Raw genomic sequence first — 20459 nt, forward strand, 5'->3', positions numbered from 1 at the left:
TACAACCAGAGTGCTCCTTGGAGTCCAAGATGGCTAAGCTTCGTCTCTCCTACTTTGGACACATTGTCCGGAGAGAACAGTCGCTGGAGAAGGATATCATGCTGGGTAAGGTGGAGGGTCAGAGAAAAAGATGAAGACCCCCAACGAGATGGATTGGCCAGATGGTATCATTGATGGCGTCAAGTGTGGCAGCGGTAGTGAGGTTGGCCCAGAATCGGACATTGTTTCGTTCTGCTGTGCAGGGGGTCGCTATGAGTCAGTTTTGACTCGATGGCACTTGACAACAACAACAACAACAACAATGCCTTTAAATAGAATTTTAAGTTTCTTTTGGGACAGCTTGTTTTATTTTTGTTCAGGTGGAGATTGCTTTGGGATTACAGAAAAATGCCATTCTTTTCTATCTTCATGTCATTTTTTGCACCCTGGTGTGACGCTGTGGGTTAATGCACTGGACTACAAAATCCGATTGAACAACAAGGTCAAGCAATTCAAGCTCACCAGCCACTCCTCATAAACCCTATATAGGCTCACTATGGGCCGGAATGGACTTGATGGCACTTAACAACAATAACAACATTGACAGAAATTTGCCTTGCAAAAACACCTAATTACTTGTGTATTTTCAGGCAGACTTAGTTTGAGGCAGCTGGGATAAGAAGCTGAAAATAGATTTGAAAGGTAATTTAAATGTTTTAGCGAGCTCCCCAGGTGAGTCGGGAATTAACTGAAACATCAAACTGAAGTTAGACAGATACTAAATATGTGTGATTCTTAAAAAGGCAGAATTGAAGTGTTTAGTTTAGATCTGGTCAGAGAATTTTCTTACACTCTCCTGAATTGAGATTAATTTCCACAAATTTCATGTTTTTCTCCTTGGGGACACAGCCTACTCTACTAGCCTTACTGTGTGGCTGAGGCAGATGAAAATGCAGGCCTCCAATGAGCATCTGGCTCTCAAAAGAGGAGGAGGGGCAGAGCCACATATGCTCAGTTCCATCTCACTGACTGAGCAGTCAGACAAATCTTTTTTTCCATGTTGTGGTTGTTAAGTCCTGTCAAATCAGTTACAACTCATAGTGACCCTGTATGGTGTGACTAAGGAGTGGCTGGTGGGTTTGAACCATTGACCTTGTAGTTAGCAGTTCAGTACTTATCCTACAACACCACACCAGGACTCCATAGAGGACTAAAGCAGCAGATGGAGGGAGGAGGCAAAGGGCTGTGGAAAAGCTAGGCGTATCATTTAAATAGTATTCTCTTCACAAGGTAAGGAAAAAGAAACAGGTGAAATATGCCCACTCTGTGTTGGAGACTGCCTTCTGACCTAGGTGATAACAAGATTTTTCTGGTCACATCTTATGTAGCATCATATCTAACAAGATAGGGTAACTGATGGCACCAAAGATATATATCATTTTTAGTAGGCTTAATTAATTAACCAAATAAGGTATCTTTCTGAAATCTTGTTCCAAATAGGGCTTGTCTGTGAAATCTTGTTCTCTTCTTGTTGCTGGACTGTCTCTTAGGTAGTAATTTCTACCCTCCTTGTTTGTTTTGTACCATTCCATATCCATTTTAGAAAATGACCAAATATGTTTATTTCTCAATAAAATCATGGAAATTCAATGTAGGAGACTTGGTTTTGTTTTTCATTAGAGGTAAATATATCCCACTGAGTATAGGAACACTAGCTCACAAACCTTGTGCCTCATAACTGATCTAGATATGTTCTTTTTGACAATGAGTGCAACACCATGCCTCTTAAGTTTGTCATTCCAGGCATAGTAAATCTTGTGGTTGTCAGATTCAAAACAGCCAACACCAGTCCATTTCAGCTCACTAATACCTAAGATATCAATGCGTATGAGTTCCATTTCATTTTTGACAATTTCTAATTTTCCTAGATTCATAATTCGTACATTCCATGTTCTGATTATTAATGGATGTTTATAGCTGTTTCTCTTTACTTTGTGTTGTGCTTCATCAGCAAATGAAGGTCCTGTGGGCTTTTCTCCCATGGGCTTTACTCCATTCATGTCATCATGGTCATCTCTACGTTGAGCAGGCAGCTCTTCCCAAGTTGCATTTTGAGTGCCTTCCAACCTGAGGGGATCATTTTATGGCAATATATCTGACATTGTTTCTCTGCTATTCATAAGGTTTTCAGTGACTAAATATTCAGAAGTAGTTCGTTACTCCTTCTTCCTAGTCTATCTTCATCTGGAAGCTCATCTGAAACCTATGTACCATGGGTGACACTGCTGGTATTTAAAATACTGGTGGCATAGCTTCCAGAATCATAGCAACTCACAAGCCACCACAGCAGACAAACTGAAAGACTAGTGGTAGAATCCAGTCATTAGATTCCCCCTTAAACCTTACCCCTTAGCCCCACCTTACTCCTTGTTGTTGTTAAGTGCTTTTGAGTTGATTCTGACCCATAGCAACCTTGTATAGGGTTTCCAAGGAGCAGCTGGTGAGCTTGAACCACCAACCTTGCAGTTTAAATGACTTTGCAGTCTGACACATTAGCCCACAGTGCCACACCAGGACCTTACTCCTTAGTTTTACTTTAATCCTTACTCCTTGTTGTTGTTGTGTGCCTTCAAGTCGGTTCCAACTCATAGCAACCTTGTATAGGTTTTCTGAGGAGCGGCTGGTGAGTTTGAACCACCAGCCTTACAGTTCAAACTGAATTTGAGGTCGAGTCCTTATTCTATGGCATCACCTTAATCCTTGTTGTTGTTGTTAAGTGCTGTCAAGTCAGTTTCAACTCAAACCTGTATAAGGTTTTCAAGGAGCAGCTGGTGTCTTGGACTGCTGACCTTGAGATTCCAATTTATACTGCAGTCTAGCCCTAATCCTTAAGTCCTACCTTAATCCTGCCTCATTAACAGCTCTTTTAATAACTATACAGGCATAGAGTAAGCCTGGGATTTGCATCACAGAATGGAACGATATGGCTAGAAGGGCCATCATAAATAATTAGCTGTCCTGCAGTATGTTTTTCCCAGAAATATACAAGGAGGCTTCAAAAAGTTCGTGGAAAAATTCTGTTATCTTTTAATTCCATTTTTCCACGAACTTTTTGCAGCCCCCGTGTATCTGATGGTTTTATTGCATAATTGATTCATAAAACTCTTAAATTACTGTTTGTGGGGTTTTGAGGGACAACAAAACATTAGGAATGTTTTTATTCCAAACCTTGTTATGGAATGAAGGAACCCCAATTTACTATCAAGAGTCTTAGTAGCAGGAAACAAATTCTGCTAACATAAACAAAAGGAACAAATATTTTGAAAGACTCTTTGGGAGGCACATAGGATGGAAGGAAAAGGCAGAGCCAGGGCAGCTCTGGCTGAAAAAGTTAGGGGAGGGCTTTTCACTAACACATTAGTGTAAAGGTTACTAATCTTAGGAGCTTTTCAGCTTCTTTCTTTCCATTTGAATTTAAAATTTCCAGAAGTAGAAAATCCTCATAGTAGTATGGAGAAAGTTGGGGACAAAACTAAAATCAGTGAGAACATAACTATAACAATAGCAAGCATTGTTGAGTATTTGTCATGGATTTGGCACTAAGAATCCCTGGTAACACAGTGATTAAAGCACCAGGCTGCCAACCGTAAGGTCACAGGTTCTAACCCACCTGCCACTCTGTGGGAGCAGCCCTGTCATCTGCTCCAGCCTAGTAAACCATATGGGGCAGTTCTACTCTGTCATACAGGATCAAGATGCATCACTAAGACTTGGAAAAATTAAGTAACTTACACAAGGTAGTGTAATCTTTTAGCAATTAGCTTACAGTTTTAGTAATTCAAAGTAAGAAATAAGAGTCTGGACTAAGAACCAATAGAAGCTTAGAGAATGCGGAAAAGGGAAGAGTCAAGAGTAATTCTTGGGTTTACAGATCAGTAAGCAGATGGATTTTTATTGAAAAGGAGGAGCAGTTTTAATGCTGCAAGGATTAGGAGGCATTTGGTGAGTTAATTTATTGGTATAATGCATTTTAATGGCCCTTGGACTGACAGCAGGTCTGTTAAGTTGTTGCCCCTTTCAATTTCTTCTCCATCCAGAATTCCCTGCCATGGCCTACAAAGTTCTACCTTTCTTACCTCATTACATATTGATCTTTCCCTTACTGCGCTCTAGACATACAGCCGTTCTACTTTTCCTGAGTGCCAAGTTCCTTCTTGCCTCAGGGCCTTTTGTAATATCCAAATTTTCACTGAAATGTTCTTTGCCAAGATGTCATAGTTTTTCCCCTTCTTGTCATTTAGTACTGGGTCAAACGTCATTTCTTTAGAGATATCTTTCCTGAGTACCTGTCTTCAGAGCCGTTCTACCAGCCACAGTATTCCCTGCTGCCTCCTGGCCCCAATAGCCTTTCATTGCATTATCACTGCCCACATTGTTTTCGTTGTTTGTTGCTGCTTACCTCCTCTAAGTTATAAGCTTCATGAGATCAGGTGGTTTGTCTGTATTGTTTGCCATCTATACATGAGGACAAGCCCTAGCAAATAAAGACTCATTAAGTATATGTTGAAAGATTAGAAAATCTTATATATGAACTAAAGGTGACTTATTAAACCAATTCTTTAAGTCCTAGCTAACAGCAGATCATAAAATGTGAATTAAGACATAAACATCATATAGATTCACAATTAGTACAGCTTAAATTCTGTAAAGAATTTGCATACTGATTTTATTGTGAAAATGACAATCGTGTTTAATCTTGTTATATCCATAGATTTTAGAAATGTAAATTGTGTTCTTTTTTCTTTAATCTGAGAAAAATTCATGTTTATTAATTTCAGTTTTTCAAACTTATTTGTGTTTTTATTAAAGGCTCAATCTCAAGATATAGTTCCAACAATAGGATTCAACATAGAAAAATTCAAATCATCCAGGTAATTCACTGCATTTATACTTTGATTAAGGATGCCTGTTGGTCCAATGATTAAGTACTCAGCTGGTAAGATTAAAAAAGAATGGCTTTATAACCTACCAGCTATCCTGTGGGAGAAAGACCTTGTAATCTGCTTCTGTAAAGATTATGGCCAAGAAAACCCTATAGAGCAGCCCTGCTGTCTTACTTAGGTCTCTTGAGTCAGAATCAGCTTTGCATCCCATATCATCAATAACAGTATACTTTGGTTAAGAAGCTCTGAGTGGCTGCTTTGATTTTATTTTACAATTCTGTTTGTGGAAAAATTCCATTATCTTTTAATTCCATTTTTCCACAAACTTTCTGAAGTCCATCATACACATTGTGTGTGGAGAGATATAGAGAACCCTATATAAAATTTATACTCAAAATGTTTTCATCGTCAATTCCCCACCCCCCCGCAATAATATAAGCTCCAGGAAGGTAGGAATTATCTCTTTTCTTCATTGGAACTATCATTTGACACTGAAAAAATGATAAATGATGAATCTTTACAAAAAAATTGTAAGGAAATATAAATAAATGTAAATAATTGTCCATTCTGGGTGAGGGGAAACAGCTCTTTGTACTTTTCTGTATTTTAATTTTTTTTCCTCAAAATAAAAATGGTAGGAATGAGAAAAAAGCAATGAGTGAAAAATGACCGTAGTAGATCTTAGAATACTCATTCTTAGAAAAAGCAATTTGTTGTTAGCAAACCCTGTAGTCACTGACATAGAATTTTGTGCTACCACCTCTGGATTATTTTTCAGAATTTAAGGTTTGGACAAACTGATAACTTCACTAGCAAAAAGAATATATATTTTATGTTATTTTTTACATAATCATGTTTATGTTCACTGAATTCATCTTTTGAGGTTTTTACTTGATAATTAATATAAGTTGAAATGTATATCAAGAGTGATTTCTTTTGTTGCAAAAAAATTTAAAGTTTTAAGTAAAATTTGCTCTTTCAATTAGTAGCTTATCATTTGATTTGTTTGCTTGCTCTTTGTAGCTTGTCTTTTACAGTGTTTGATATGTCTGGTCAAGGAAGATACAGAAATCTGTGGGAGCACTATTATAAGTGAGTACATTTGGGAATTTAGTTGGTTAACTAAATGATCGTATTTTAATACTATTTAATGGTCAGTGGCACTCAACAACAGCAACAATGGTTATATATGAGGGGACTTCAAAAAGTTTATAGAAAAGTTCCATTATCTCTTGATTCTACGTTTTCACAAACTTTTTGATACCCCGTTGTGTGGTCATATTTTAATAAATAACAATTAGAAATCCAAATGATTACATGGGCTTGGTTGTGATGTTGATTTTCCATATAATTTGCTTTTATAGTGCTTCTCAAACACTTCAGGTGTTTCATGATCTTGGGCCCTCTTGTATCATTTTCCTTCCAGTTTAAGGTTAATCTGTTGTTGTTGTTTAGTACTGTCGAGTCAGTTCTGACCTTGTAAAAGGGTTTCTGATGAGCAGCTAATAGGTTTGAACTGCAGACCTTATGATTTGCAGTACCGTGCTGATCCTACAGTGTCACACCAGGGATCCTGGCCATCCTTTAAGAACAGCTCAGAAATCACCTGTTCTATAAAGTATCACTGTTTCTCCAGTTATTCTATACCCAGTTCTCTCAGTATTTTGTCCATTAGTAGATCTGTAATCATGCTTACTATATATTCAAGTCATGTATCATAGCTGCCTCTCTAATGGGGTTGTGTATTCCTCAAGGCAGGGATTATTTCTTATTCAAATTATTTCTTCAAGTCCTAACACAATACTCAATAAATATTTACTGACTGAATATAGTTAAAATAACAATACTGATGCTTAAAGAGAATCCATTTGTCCTATGCAAAATTTTAAGCAAGTTGTTTTCTAACATATGCAAAATCAAGTGCTCACTAATAACTTGAGATTTTGGAAGAGATTAACAGCTGTCAAAGTTGGTTGGTTGGTTGGTTGGTTATGTGCTGTATATAGGGCTTCCAAGGCCGTAAATGTTTACGGGAGCAGAAAGCCTCATCTTTCTGCCACGGAATAGCTGGTAGTTTCGAACTGTTAACCTTGAGGTTAACAGGCCAACTCATAACCACTATGGTACCATTGCTCCTTAACTGTTGAAGTACTAGGATTCAAATGTGTTACACTTTCTCAAAATATGCGTATGATGTTAAAATGAATTCATTAACTTCTAATACTCTTAGGACTCCTTCATTCAAGAACAATGTAACTCACTTTCACTGTCGGAACTTAAAAACAATCCTACTAAGCTAAATTCCGTTTTGTTACTATGCATGTAATCACTGCAAGATCAAATTTAGATTCTGATTAACTCTTTTCTGCTAATAGGGGAACATGCATTATATTTCTTTAATATGAATGAACCAAAGAAGATTTTATTACAGATATTCTTTTCTGTGAGAACTTTAATAGTTTGGAAACATATTTAAATCACAGAATCCAAAGGGGCTCAGAAGTCAATTTAAAAAACCAAAAAACCAAATGAAACTATTTCCTATTTGAGGGTCAATGAAAAGTGGCGTGTTTGTGGTGTCCTATTATTAAATTCACTAGGAAATGTGGAATTTTGTGAAAATTTGTTTTCAGTATAGAATTTTTTTGATTCCTCTTCCAATACATTGTTAAACAATTACTTTTTAAAAATATATTTACTTTAGCTACTTTTAAAAACATTCATTTGTTCTAATTACAGAGAAGAAATGATATTGAGAATTGTATTTGAGCAATAACATTTTTTTCTGATTTTAATTCCTTTTTCTTCAGAATGTTTTTGGAAGAAATAGATGAGGTATTGTAGTTAAATTGTAGACTGAATGGTAAATACAGTTACTGTTGAGAAGTTTACGGTAATAGTAATTTATTTCCTCTACCTCATTTTTTTTGCTGAATATGAAAAACAAATGAATTTTTACTGACTATAATGGAAAGGATTTAAAAATATTAATAAAGTCTACAATTGGTAGAATGAGCCACTCTTATGAGTGGGAATTTAGTAAATAAATTCAGGGTACTTTATCTGTTAAAATGAAAATGTTCATACCCAGCATTTTAACTTTTAGAAATGTATCCTATGTCTAGAGCTCTAGTGGGTAAAGATATGCAGAGAGGTATATCCACTGAGCATTTTTTATAATGACATATTTACACAAACCTCAATTATATTAAAAAAAATTATATTTTTGATATAAATATATGTTGCTGTTGTTGATAGTTGCTATCAAGTCGATTCCAATTCACGAAGAATCCCATGTGGGCAGAGAAGAACTACTTCATAGGTTTTTTAAGGCTGTGATCTTCTAGAAACAGATTTCCAAACGTGTCTTCAGAGGTGCTTCTGGATGGGTTCGAATCACTAATCTATCAGCTAGTAGTCAAACAAACACTTGTGCCACCCACAGACTTTTATTATTTATGTTATTGTTAAGTGCCATCGAGTCGGGTCTGACAGTATAGAATTTCAAGGACTGTTGGATTTGAACTGCCAACCTTGTGCCACACCTGGACTCCTTTAGTATATATTTGTTGTTGTTGTTAAGTGTCGTTGAGTCTTTTCCAACTCATACTGACCCTATTTCAGGATTCTAAGGAGTGACTGGTGAGCTTGAACTGCCAACCTTGCAGTTCATACCAAACTTGAGTTCAAGTGCTTATCCTGTAGCACCACACCAGAATTCTTTTAGAATATAGGGAGAAAAATAAAGAATTATAAAGGAATATGCACCAGCCTATTAATAGCATTTGTTTAGGGAATAATGGGATTATAATATAAATCCATATTTTATCTGTTTGTATAATGTAAAATAAGGGAGCACGGTCACTCTGTAGAATAAATACTGGACTGTGAACCATAAGATTGGCAGTTCAAGCTTTCCAGTCACTCAGAGTAAGAAAGATAAGGCTTTCTGCTCCTGTAAAGGTTTACAGCTTTGGAAACCTTATACAGTTTCATTATGACTTGGAACCAACTCAACTGCACTTAACAACAAATGATGTTAAATGTTGTGGGTTTTGCACATTACTCTTAAAAAAATAATGAAGTGGTGGAAGTGTGCTGTGGAGTCCGTTCCAACTCATAGCGATCCTGTATAGGGTTTCTGAGGCTGTAAATCTTTACAAGAGCAGAAAGCCTAGCCTCATCTTTCTCCCGCGGAACAACTGGTAGTTTCGAACTGCTGACCTTGAGGTTAGCAGCCCAATTTGTAACCACTATGCTACCAGAGCTCCTAAAATAATAAAGTACAAAATATTAAAAAATGCATTTTTTGAAGTTTGGAAAATCTAATAAAAAATGCAGAAAAATTGTTTTCCATAGGCCTTACTACTAAAATTCACTGTTGTTAGTCTTTTCAATTTGTTTCTCTTTTATAGTAGATGAGGAGACTTCTAAAAGTTTGTGAAAAATGAAGTGAAGAGATAATGGAATTTTTCCACAAACATTTGTGAAGTCCCATCCTATATGTATACTTTATATAATTAAGGAGAAAGGAGCTGCCTAACTTATGCATGATGTATAATTTTGCATCCTAGTTATTTTAGTTAACATTCTAGGAAATGGGTAAGTTAGGAAGAGCATACAATGAATATAACTCTAATGGTTGACTAATAGTTTTTCACAATACTTTGTCAAAATTGCTCAACCAGGTCTCTATTTGGTAGCATAAAACCTATTCTCAGTTTTTGTAGATTATAGACAATCCTTGAGTTAATATATTACTATATAAATCTCTTTCATAGTTTATGATTTCTTAGAATAAATTCCTAGAAATAAAATTACTCCCTCAAAGTGTCCTAGTATTCTTAAAGCACTTAATATGTATTTTCAGTTGTACCAATTTATATAGATATTCTTAATGTATGACTGTGATAATCTGTGTTTTAATTTTTGGAATGATGGGATAAATGGTTTTTAAAGCTTTATTTTTATGTGAATACTAATCACACTGAAAGTAAACATCTTAACTTATAACTGGAATAAGAGGTTAACAAAAAAGTTAAAATGTCCAAGAAATATATAAAAATATACGGTACCTCACTAACAATGTTTAAAATGCAAATTAAAATAATATGGCATTGTTGTTGTTGTTGTTGTTGTTAAGTGCTGTTGAGTCGATTCTGACCCATAGCAGCCCTGTATAGGGTTTCCAAGGAGCAGCTGGTGAGCTTGAACCACCGACCTTGCAGTTCAAACAACTGCAGCCTGATGCATTAGCCCACAGAGCCACACCAGGAGAATATCAAAAACTGAAAAGGATGGCAAGGGAGTGGGACTGTTCTAAGATGAGTCTGTCAATGTATTCTCAGAGATTTTATTCATAACAGTACATAATAAAACATCAGGAAAAATATGGATGTTTATCTCAATTATTCCTAATAACAAAAATTGGAAATAATCTAAAAAGTTTAGCAGAATTTAATGGCACCTGCATGCAGTGGAATCCTTTATAACCATTAAAAGCAAGGTGAAAAATAATCAATGCTTTAAAATTGCAGGTGTGATTCATTAGTGACTCCTTAGATCTAGTCATTTGCTAGCTGTCATCTTTAAGAAAATCTAATAGAATAAAAGTAAAAGTTGTTAGTAAGTTTAGTTTCAGAATACTTTTATTTCAAATGTATTTATGTATACTTAATGTGTTTAGCATCTTAAATATAAAATGTATTCCTTATTATCACATTACCCTCTACTAAGGATCCTAGTATTTTTTGGAGAAACACTGGTATAGAGCTTGAATATTTGATATTCAAGTACAGTAGAACGTTTTCTGAAATTTTCATGAGTAATAATGGTGTAAAGAAACAATTACCATTAATTTATATGAGAAGAATTTTTGAGAATTCCCAGACCCCAAAAATAATTTACCAAATCAAACCAAATAACATATGACGTCTGTATAATGTTCACAGACACAGTTCAAAGCTATAGTATGCTGAATTTAGTTCCCAGGGAAGGAGCTTGATGATGCCTTTCTTACTGCTTGGGGTGCATGCTGTTTCTTTAATGGCTTTTGCAAAACAACTACTGAATGCTAGTTTCGATTTTTGCCTTTTTTTTTTTTTTTTTTTAAGTTTTTATTGTGAGTTGAGTGATAGTTTACATGGGGAAACATCAGTTTTACACTCATCCTATCGTATTTGTTTCATTGTAATGATTACAATGTTATTTGTTTCATTGCCATGATTACAATCCCCTGCATGCTTCATCTTTCAACAGTATTTGCTTCTATTCCCTCTGGTTTTTTTTCTGGATGTGCAGCAAAACACTCAGGAGCATACAGTTATTTAAAAAGCCAAAGGGCATACCTTGTAAGCCTGCCCCCCAGCCGCCAGCACACATCCCCTCTCCCTCCATGAGTCTAGAGTCCTCAGCTGCTCCGTCTCTCCATGTCATCATCTCTGCCTCCATCTCTGGCGTCACTGCTTCTCTGGGTAGGGTCCCACACTCCACTCCTGCTCTTCTCCCTTGATAGTCACGAGGTCCTCTGCTCTGGGACTGTAAGATCCGACCACTCACCCCTTTATGCTATAAAACTTCCACCTTCACAGTTGCAACAATCACAATTAGTCATGATAGCAATTACTCACTATTGAATCATGAGAGTCTTGTCCCCATCACCTTTCACCGACCTGTCTGTTGTTGCTGTTGTTATTGTGCTGTGGAGTCGGTTCTGACTTATAGTGACCCTGTACAGGGTTGCCAAGGCTGTAAATCTTTACAGGAGCAGAAAGCCTCATCTTTCTCTCACGTAGTGGTTACAAATCAGGCTGCTAACCTCAGGGTCAGCAGACCTATCTAGACAGGATGAAAACCACTCAGTGAGGATTCTGCCTTTCCCCCTGCCCATCCCCCACACCTCCACACACTCTGAATGTAAACTCCCTCTTGAAAACTTGTAAGCCAGTCACTTCATGCCTTTACAGCCCCACATTTTAGGTAGCCAATGTCTAAGTTGCCTGTCCCTATCAACCCCGTGTACAGAGGGGATGGGAATGATCTTTGCTTTTTTCTTATAAGCAAATATTTCTTTTGGTTAATGAAAACAGGTATAATATAGGTCTATTACAAAAGGAAAGTGACATAGAACAAACTTTGGAAAAGTAGTGTATATATATATATATACACACGTACATATATGAGGAGACTTCAGAAGTCTGTGAAAAAATTCCATTATCTTTTTAATTCCATTTTTCCATGAATTTTTTTAGTCATCTTGTATTCCAGAGAGGCAGTATATAAAACTGCATAAAGAAATGTCAGAATTGACATGTAGCAAAATGTTTCTAATTATATCTGGGTAAGAGGATTCTTTTAAAATTCTTTTTGTTGTATGTTCTTATTTTTAAACAAATAAGACATTTTGTTTGGTTAAATAAAAATAACATGAAATGGCAACTTATGAAACTCATTATTACTGTCATCCATGTTAAAGAGACTATTTTACATGATATAATCTTAAGTGTGGAGTCCTGGTGTGGCACTGCGGGTTAATGCACCAGGCTGCAAAGCCTTTTGAACTGCAAGGTTGGTGGTTCAAGCTCACCAGCTACCCCTTGGAAACCCTATACAGGGTTGCTACAACTCTATGGCATTTAACAACAACAACAATGCTCAGTGCCATTGGGTCTATTCCAACCCATAGCGACCCTGTATAGGGTTTCCAAGGAGAAGCTGGTATGCTGGAACCACCAACCTTGGTTCAAACTGACTTTGCAGTCCAGCGCATTAACCCACAGCACCACACCAGGAATAGGAACTTCAAAAATTCATGGAAAAAATTCATCTTTTAATTAAAATTCTCCACCAAATTTTTGAAGTCCCATCATATAGTAGTTATTATATTAGCCACACACATAAATTGATAAGAAGGAATACCAAAATATTTAATGTTAAATGGACATAGGACATAAAGAGATAATACTAGGAATACAGCTTTAATTTTTCTTTTTATATTATACAGAGAAGGACAAGCCATTATTTTTGTCATTGATAGTAGTGATAGATTAAGAATGGTTGTGGCCAAAGAAGAACTTGATACTCTTCTGAACCATCCAGGTATGTTTGTTTTCCAGTTTCTGGGTTCCTATGCTTTTGTGTCTTAGACGTGATATTTTGTCCTTTTGTGTTGATGAAAGTGTTGCTCACACTGTTTAATTATTTTTTGCTTGAAATTTTAGAGTTTTAAAACTCATGTTCATTATGCAGAATTTATAATATCTTTACCTGCATATCTGGGTTTCTGATTTTTTTTCTCCCAAATAGAAATCCCCCCTTTGTTCTGATTTTATAAATAATATGATCCAGTAGTAAAAATGCATACAGAAAAAGAATAAGACTGAAAGTAAAAATTCTTCTATTTCAACACCTATTAAAATTTTGACTAGCATCTTTTCATGGATATCTAATGAACTTTTAACTGCAAGGTCAGCAGTTCAAACCCACCAGTTGTTCCTTGGAAATCCTATTTAACAGGGTCTCTATGAGTCAGAACTGATTCCAGGGCACTTAATGACAACAACATATACATGTGTACATATTTGCATATGTATATATATGTTTATAGCATTTTTTGCATATTGTTTATATGGAAATTCTTTTCAAATGGATCTTTTCTTTTTTTAATCTCCAACTTTTAGTTCCCAAAACCCCTTCCCAAGATAACACAACTTGGTGAAGTTTTTTTTTTCTTTCATACTTTTTATATATGGCATATTTATACACATACATATATCCTTTCGTGTATATAAATGAACTGTTATTATTTTTGCCACAGTAGAATACTGTTCTACAGTTTCTTCAACTATTAACCAATCATTCACTTAGGGATTATTGTGGTATTAAGTGCCATTGCTAGCAATCCAATGCTTATCCTACAGTACCACACCAGGACTCCCTTTCCACTATAAACAATGTTCCAATAAACCTTGCAGTACTCTGCATTTATAGCTTTGTTGTTGCATGCTGTTGAATTGGCTTTGACTCATGTTGTTGTTGTTAAGTTCCATCAAGTCAATTCTGACCCATTGCGACCCTGTATAGGGTTTCCAAGGAGCAACTGGTGAGCTTGAACCACTAACCTTGCAGTTCAAACGCATAGAGACCTTAAAATTGTCCATTCCTGGACCACACTCACAACTATTGCTGTATTTGAGTCCAATGTTGCAGCCACTGTATCAAGCCATCTCATTGAGGATATCCCTCTTTTTTTCTATGACACTCTACTTCACCAAGCATAATGCCCTTCTCTAGTGATTGGTTATCTTTGATAATGTGCCCAAAGTAAGCACAATGGTGTCTTTCCATCTTCATTTTTAGGGAACGCTCTTGCTGTATTTTCTCCAAGATTGCTTTGTTTTTCCTGGGACAGTCTTCAATATTCTTCATCAAAAGCACAATTTGAATACATCAGCTATTCTTCACTCTTCCTTTTTCATTTGCCCAGTTTTAATATGCATATAAAGTGACTGAAAATACCATAGCTTGGGTCAAGTGCATCTTAGTTATCAAAGTAACAGCTTAGCTTTTTAAGATTTCTTGCATTATTATTAAGTAATCTTTGTGCCAGAACTTTTAGAAAAGAATTACTGTTAAAGTGCCATCAAGTTGGTTTTGACTCATAGAGACCCTATATAGAGTCTCCAAGGAGCGACGGAAATCATCGGACAATCTCTTTGATATCTCAAGCGAGCAAAGTTTTGCTAAAGGTAATACAGAAACGGCTACAATCATACATTGACAGAGAACTTCCAGAGGTTCAAGCTGGATTCAGAAGAGGCCGTGGAATGAGAGATATCATTGCTGATGTCCGATGGATCTTGGCTGAAAGCAGAGAATATCAGAAGGATGTTTACCTGTGCTTTATTGACTATGCAGAGGCTTTCGATTGTGTGGATCATGACAAGCTATGGACAACATTGAGAAGTATGAGTATTCCAGAACACTTAGTTGTACTTCTAAGAAATCTGTACCTAGACCAAGAAGCAGTTGTTCGAACAGAACATGGGAACACTGAATGTTTTAAAATTGGGAAAGGTGTGAGACAGGGTTGTATTCTTTCACCATACTTATTCAACCTGTATGCTGAGCAAATAATACGAGAAGCTGGGTTCTATGAAGAAAAACGTGGCATCAGGATTGGAGGAAGACTCATTAACAACCTGCGATATGCAGATGATACAACCTTGATCGCTGAAAGTGAAGAGGACTTGAAACATTTACTTATGAAGATTAAAGAGCACAGCCTTCGATATGGATTACATCTCAATGTCAAGAAAACAAAAATCCTCACCACTGGACCAATAAACAACATTCTTATCATTGGAGAAAAGATTGAAGTTGTCAAGGACTTCATTCTTCTTGGGTCAACTATCAACACTCGCGGAAGTAGCAGTCAAGAGATCAGACGACGTATTGCACTGGGCAAATCTGCTGCACAGGAACTTTTTAAAGTGTTGAAGAGCAGAGATGTCAGCTTGAGGACTAGGGTGCGCCTGACCCAGGCCATTGTGTTTTCAATAGCCTCATATGGATGCAAAAGATGGACAGTGAATAAGGAGGATCGTAGAAGAATTGATGCCTTTGAGTTGTGGTGTTGGAGGAGAATACTGAAAGTGCCATGGACTGCCAAAAGAACCAATAGATCTGTTTTGGAGGAAGTGCAGCCAGAGTGCTCCTTGGAGGCCAGGATGGCTAAGCTTCGTCTCTCCTACTTTGGACATATTATCCGGAGGAAATAATCATTGGAGAAGGATGTCATGCTGGGTAGGGTGGAGGGTCAGAGAAAAAGAGGAAGACCCTCAACTAGATGGATCGGCCAGGTGGCATCATTGATGGACTCAAGTGTGGCAGCAGTAGTGAGGTTGGCCCAGGATTGGACATTGTTTCGTTCTGCTGTGCATGGGGTCGCTATGAGTCAGTTCCAACTCGATGGCACCTGACAACAACAACAACAAGGAGCAACTGGTGAGTTTGAACCACCAACCTTGCAGTCCAAACCAACATTATGGTCCAGTGCATTATTCTACAGCGCTACACCAGAATGCCTTAGAAAAGAGTGGAGTGATTAAAATTACTTGTATATATTTGGATCTACTCTGAATTCTGTTTTGTTCCATTAATCTATTTTATATTCTTTTCTACAGTCTTGATTACTGTAGGCTTAGAATAAATCTTGAGGTTAGGTAGGGTTAACCCTCCAACTCTGTTCTTTTTCAAAATTGTTTTGGCAGTTCTTGGTTCTTCATATTTTTAAATTTTTTTTTTTTTTAAGGCAGACTGTAGAAAAACTGTTGGTATATTAATTAGATTGCTACTGGGAATAATTGGCATTGGATCTAGCAATGTCTTCCAGCTCATGAACATGATATATATCTATATTATGCCTTGTTCTAAAACTTTTCTGGATAGAAATCTTACACAACTTTCAGTTTATTCCTAAGATTTTTTTAAGTTATTATTTGGTGTGGTTTTTTTTTAAACGTTTTTGTTGAGAATTATGTGTTAGTTTACACGGGTGAACATTATCTTTACATTCATCCTATCGTACTTTGTTTCATTGCAATGATCACAATACTTGGTGTTTTAAAATTCATGAATAGTTCACTGCTGGAAATGAAAATGCTATTATGATTTTTGAACATTGCCTTTGTGTCTAGTGACATTGTTAAATGTACTTAATTACTTTCTGGTTTGCATTCATATGTTGAAAGTATTTCTTATATGTAGCATATAGGTGTGCCTTTTTTTTAAATCCATTCTGACAATATCAGCTTTAATTAAAGTATTTAGTTCATTTACATTTCATACAAAATAATTATTATGTTGGATTTTGAACTGTAGAAATTACAAGTTCTAAATCAGAGTACATTTCAGTTTATTTCTATACTTTATCTGCCTTTGTGTATCTGTGTAATAACTTAAATATGAATATCATAATCTCTACAGCAACCATTAAAAATAATGTAAGAGGCATGTTGTTGTTGTTCTTAAGTGCCATTGAGTCTGTTCCGACTCAAAGCTACCCTGTATAGGGTTTCCAGGGACTTGCTGGTGGGTGTGAACTGTCAACCTTGTTATTCAAACTGACCTTGTAGTCCAGTGCTTATCCTACACCATGACTCCAAAGGGTGTCTGCCCCCTCATTGGGGAATCGAAACCCAACCTCCTACTTGACAGGTGGGGATACTCACCACTATACTAAGTCTACCATATTAGAGACTAATTTGTTTTTCAGTCTGTCTGCTGTTTTCCTTTGCTCTTTTTTGACTTTGCTTCACCATGTGGAGACCAGGTCTGACTTCCGTTGGCTTCACAAATAGGAAAAGAGAATCAAACTCAAAATCAGCTCAAGACCAATTCCTATGAAGTAGACGTCAGACATTCTTCCACCTACAACCTTCTTTACCCTCTTCTTACACCAACCATCTCTCCCACAGCACTCTCTGCTTCACATCTGGGTTTGATAATCCACTGCAATGGCTACACAGAACTTTGAACAATACTCATGATTGTGGGGTTTGTTATGGGAGTGAACAGGGTGCAATTCAGGATCAAAACCAACTCAGGATGCTTCTTGTCGGTCATACTGTAGGCATGCTTCACTCTTGTCTTTGACCTCTCAGACATGTGGTACCTGGGCCTCTGCCCTTCCTCAAGAACATGTTAACAAAATTCTTTTAGCCAGCTGTGACTGTCCAAAGGGCATATTCTTCAAGCCAGTCTCCTGCCTGTAAGGCACGTAGCTTTACACAGTCCATAGGCTTAGAGCCCAAAGCTACTCTGTCTCTCCATGCCACTGCCTGTGCTTCCGCCATTTTTCATACTTCACTCATATTCTTCCTTCTTTATAGTTCTTTGATTTACCATCTCTGCTTCTGAGATGGCTTCTTTTAAACTGAACTGACTAAAACTAACCAATCCAGAGTCCTGAACCACCTTATTTGCATTGTCCCACCCAATCACTTGGTAGGAATTAAGAAGACTTTGGATAGCCATATCAAGTAAATTCAAGGCACCACAGCACTAACAATAACAATAGCATGCCTCTTGTATTATTTTTAATGGTTGAGTTAGAGATTACAATATTCATATGTAATTTATTATACAGAGACTCAGAGGTAAACAAACGTATAGGAATAAATTGAAATATACTTTGATTTAGAACTTACAAGAGTAGACATTTCAAATTAACACAGAAAAGATATTCATCAAATAGCTGTGTTCCGAGAATTTGGAAAGCTGTCTTAAAAAAAGACAAAAAACATGTTATGTACTCCAGGATAAATTCCAGCTGGTTTAAATATTGAAGTGTAAAAAAACATTCCAGCAACAGAAAAACTATGGGAGATTTTTTTTTTTTTTTTTTTGAGGTAAGTAGGTCTTTCTAAATATAACACAAATCTAGAATCTAAAGCAGAATGTTGATGAATAGTACTAGCAAAAATTTTGTAATAGAAAAAAACCTGTTATATAGCCCATGAGCAGTCAAAGACAAATAAATGACAAGATAAAATATATACATTTTATATGAATCAATAAGAGAATAAAAGCTTAATCGAAAAATGAGGAAAAGAAATTATAAGTAGTTAACCGAAAGATTAAGTATATGAAAAGATTTTCAGTCTTTCTCAAATGCTAAGAAGTACATTATAATAGTTGTTTTTTTTTAAAAGTTCGATAACACTCTTTTAGCAAAGACTGAAAAATACATATATTTTTAAAATGTAAATTGAAACAGTATTAACGGGAAGGTAGTGTGGTAATCATTACCTATCACAATAACAATTTGCACATCCTTTTGCCCCAGCAATTCCATTCTTGAATTTATCCTGCAGGCATACTGTTCCCATGTACAAAATTGTCTTTGTGCAAATTTATTCGTTACAGTATTATTTGTAGTTACTAAAATTGGCAACAACTTAAATATATTTCAGATAGATAGTGGTTCGATTATACTACGATAGTGGTTAAATACTCTTCAACTGATAAAATAAAAAGCTACTGTCTATGTGCTGATAGGGTAAGATCTGCAAAATAATTTAAGTTTAGTGAAAAGAGGAAGATGTAATACAATATAGATAAGTGTGTGTAGTATGTTACTGTTTATGTGAAAAAGAACACATATAATATTTAAGTTGCAAATACATAAAATGCTTCTGAAAAGATGCCAGGGAAGTGATGCTATGACGTTGTTTCCTGTAAGCAGGGCCCTTAGGCATACCCTGGGACAAAGTTAAGAGGTATTTTCTTTTTTCTTTTATATCATTCTGTGTCTTTTAAATTTTGAACTATTTACATTAACTATTAAAAATAGTAAAAAAGAAAAAAAAAAGCTTTTATAAAATTTTAACAATATCAAAAAAATAAAAATAATCTTATTAACATAGCTCACTTGTTGCTTATAATACTTACCAAAATCTAAACTCAATATCTAGCTTATCTTCCTTGCATTTTCTAGTTGAAGTTTATCACTTTTCTGTTGACAGTAAAAATGAAACAAACAAAAATAGTGTTGGACCCTTTTAAAGTGCTGTTATATAGCTACTGAATAGCCCACTCCATCAGTCTTTGTTTTATAGCGGCTAACCAGAGGAGAGTTAATCATAAAAAGGAGTACTTCCAAATGTTTCTTATTCAAATATGTGCCTGACAATATATATCTTTAAATGTTTAATTATGTAATATGAAAAGAAGTGATTGGAAGATAATTCTTTTAAGTGGATTTCAATTTTAAGGATTTGGAAAAAAGAAAGGGCCCAAAATGGAAGTCTGATGATACTCTTGTTTTCTCTTTTAGATATTAAACACCGCCGAATACCAATCTTATTCTTTGCAAACAAAATGGATCTTAGAGATGCTGTGACATCTGTAAAAGTGTCTCAGTTGCTGTGTTTAGAAAACATCAAAGATAAACCCTGGCATATCTGGTAAAGTGTTATACAGTCTTTGTTTTTCGTTTTATCCTTTTGAAAAATCTAGCTTCAGTCTTTCTTTTCTTTGCTTGTTTGATAAGTGACTGAACATGGTAGAATGTAAGCTAAAGATTTTGTCTTATAGAATTAGAACATTGTAAGTATTCATGACTATATTACTATTATAACCCTATCAAATATTTTAAGGATGAATAAATATAAACAGAACTTATCGTTGACTAACATAAAGCCGCCCACTTACTCAACTTCAATTACACATCCTTTCACACACTGAATCAGTAAGTTATGGGTATTTGCCTTTGAATGTTACTCCCTTTTTTTTGAGTCATTCACCCAGATACATTTGTCTGGCTTGCTATTGTACTTCTTTCAGGAAAGAGACTTTTATTACTCTTTAAAACAACACTATATTTGTTATACAGTATCACTTGTTCTTCTCTTATTTTTCTATTAGCATGTGACTTTTTGTGAGTGTGTGTATGTGTGAGGAACCCTTTAAAGTTCCTGTGTGTGTATCGTCTGTCTCCCTGGTATTTACGTGTTGATATTCCATGAGAGCTTGGAT

The 20459-nt window shown here is 35.8% G+C and overlaps 1 protein-coding gene across 1 annotated transcript in view; it reads left to right on the forward strand.

Moving 5' to 3' along the window:
• ARL6 (ADP-ribosylation factor-like 6) overlaps positions 1-20459 on the forward strand; it is a 43035-nt gene that overhangs the window by 6337 nt on the left and 16239 nt on the right. The window contains exons 2-5 of the mRNA XM_006868593.1: positions 4849-4910; positions 5946-6014; positions 12925-13019; positions 19759-19888. Coding sequence (XP_006868655.1) covers positions 4849-4910; positions 5946-6014; positions 12925-13019; positions 19759-19888 — 356 coding nt within the window. The remainder of the gene's footprint in view (positions 1-4848; positions 4911-5945; positions 6015-12924; positions 13020-19758; positions 19889-20459) is intronic.

Source organism: Chrysochloris asiatica, unplaced genomic scaffold (assembly GCF_000296735.1).
Source record: "Chrysochloris asiatica unplaced genomic scaffold, ChrAsi1.0 scaffold00120, whole genome shotgun sequence".
In the NCBI taxonomy this organism is placed as follows: domain Eukaryota; kingdom Metazoa; phylum Chordata; class Mammalia; order Afrosoricida; family Chrysochloridae; genus Chrysochloris; species Chrysochloris asiatica.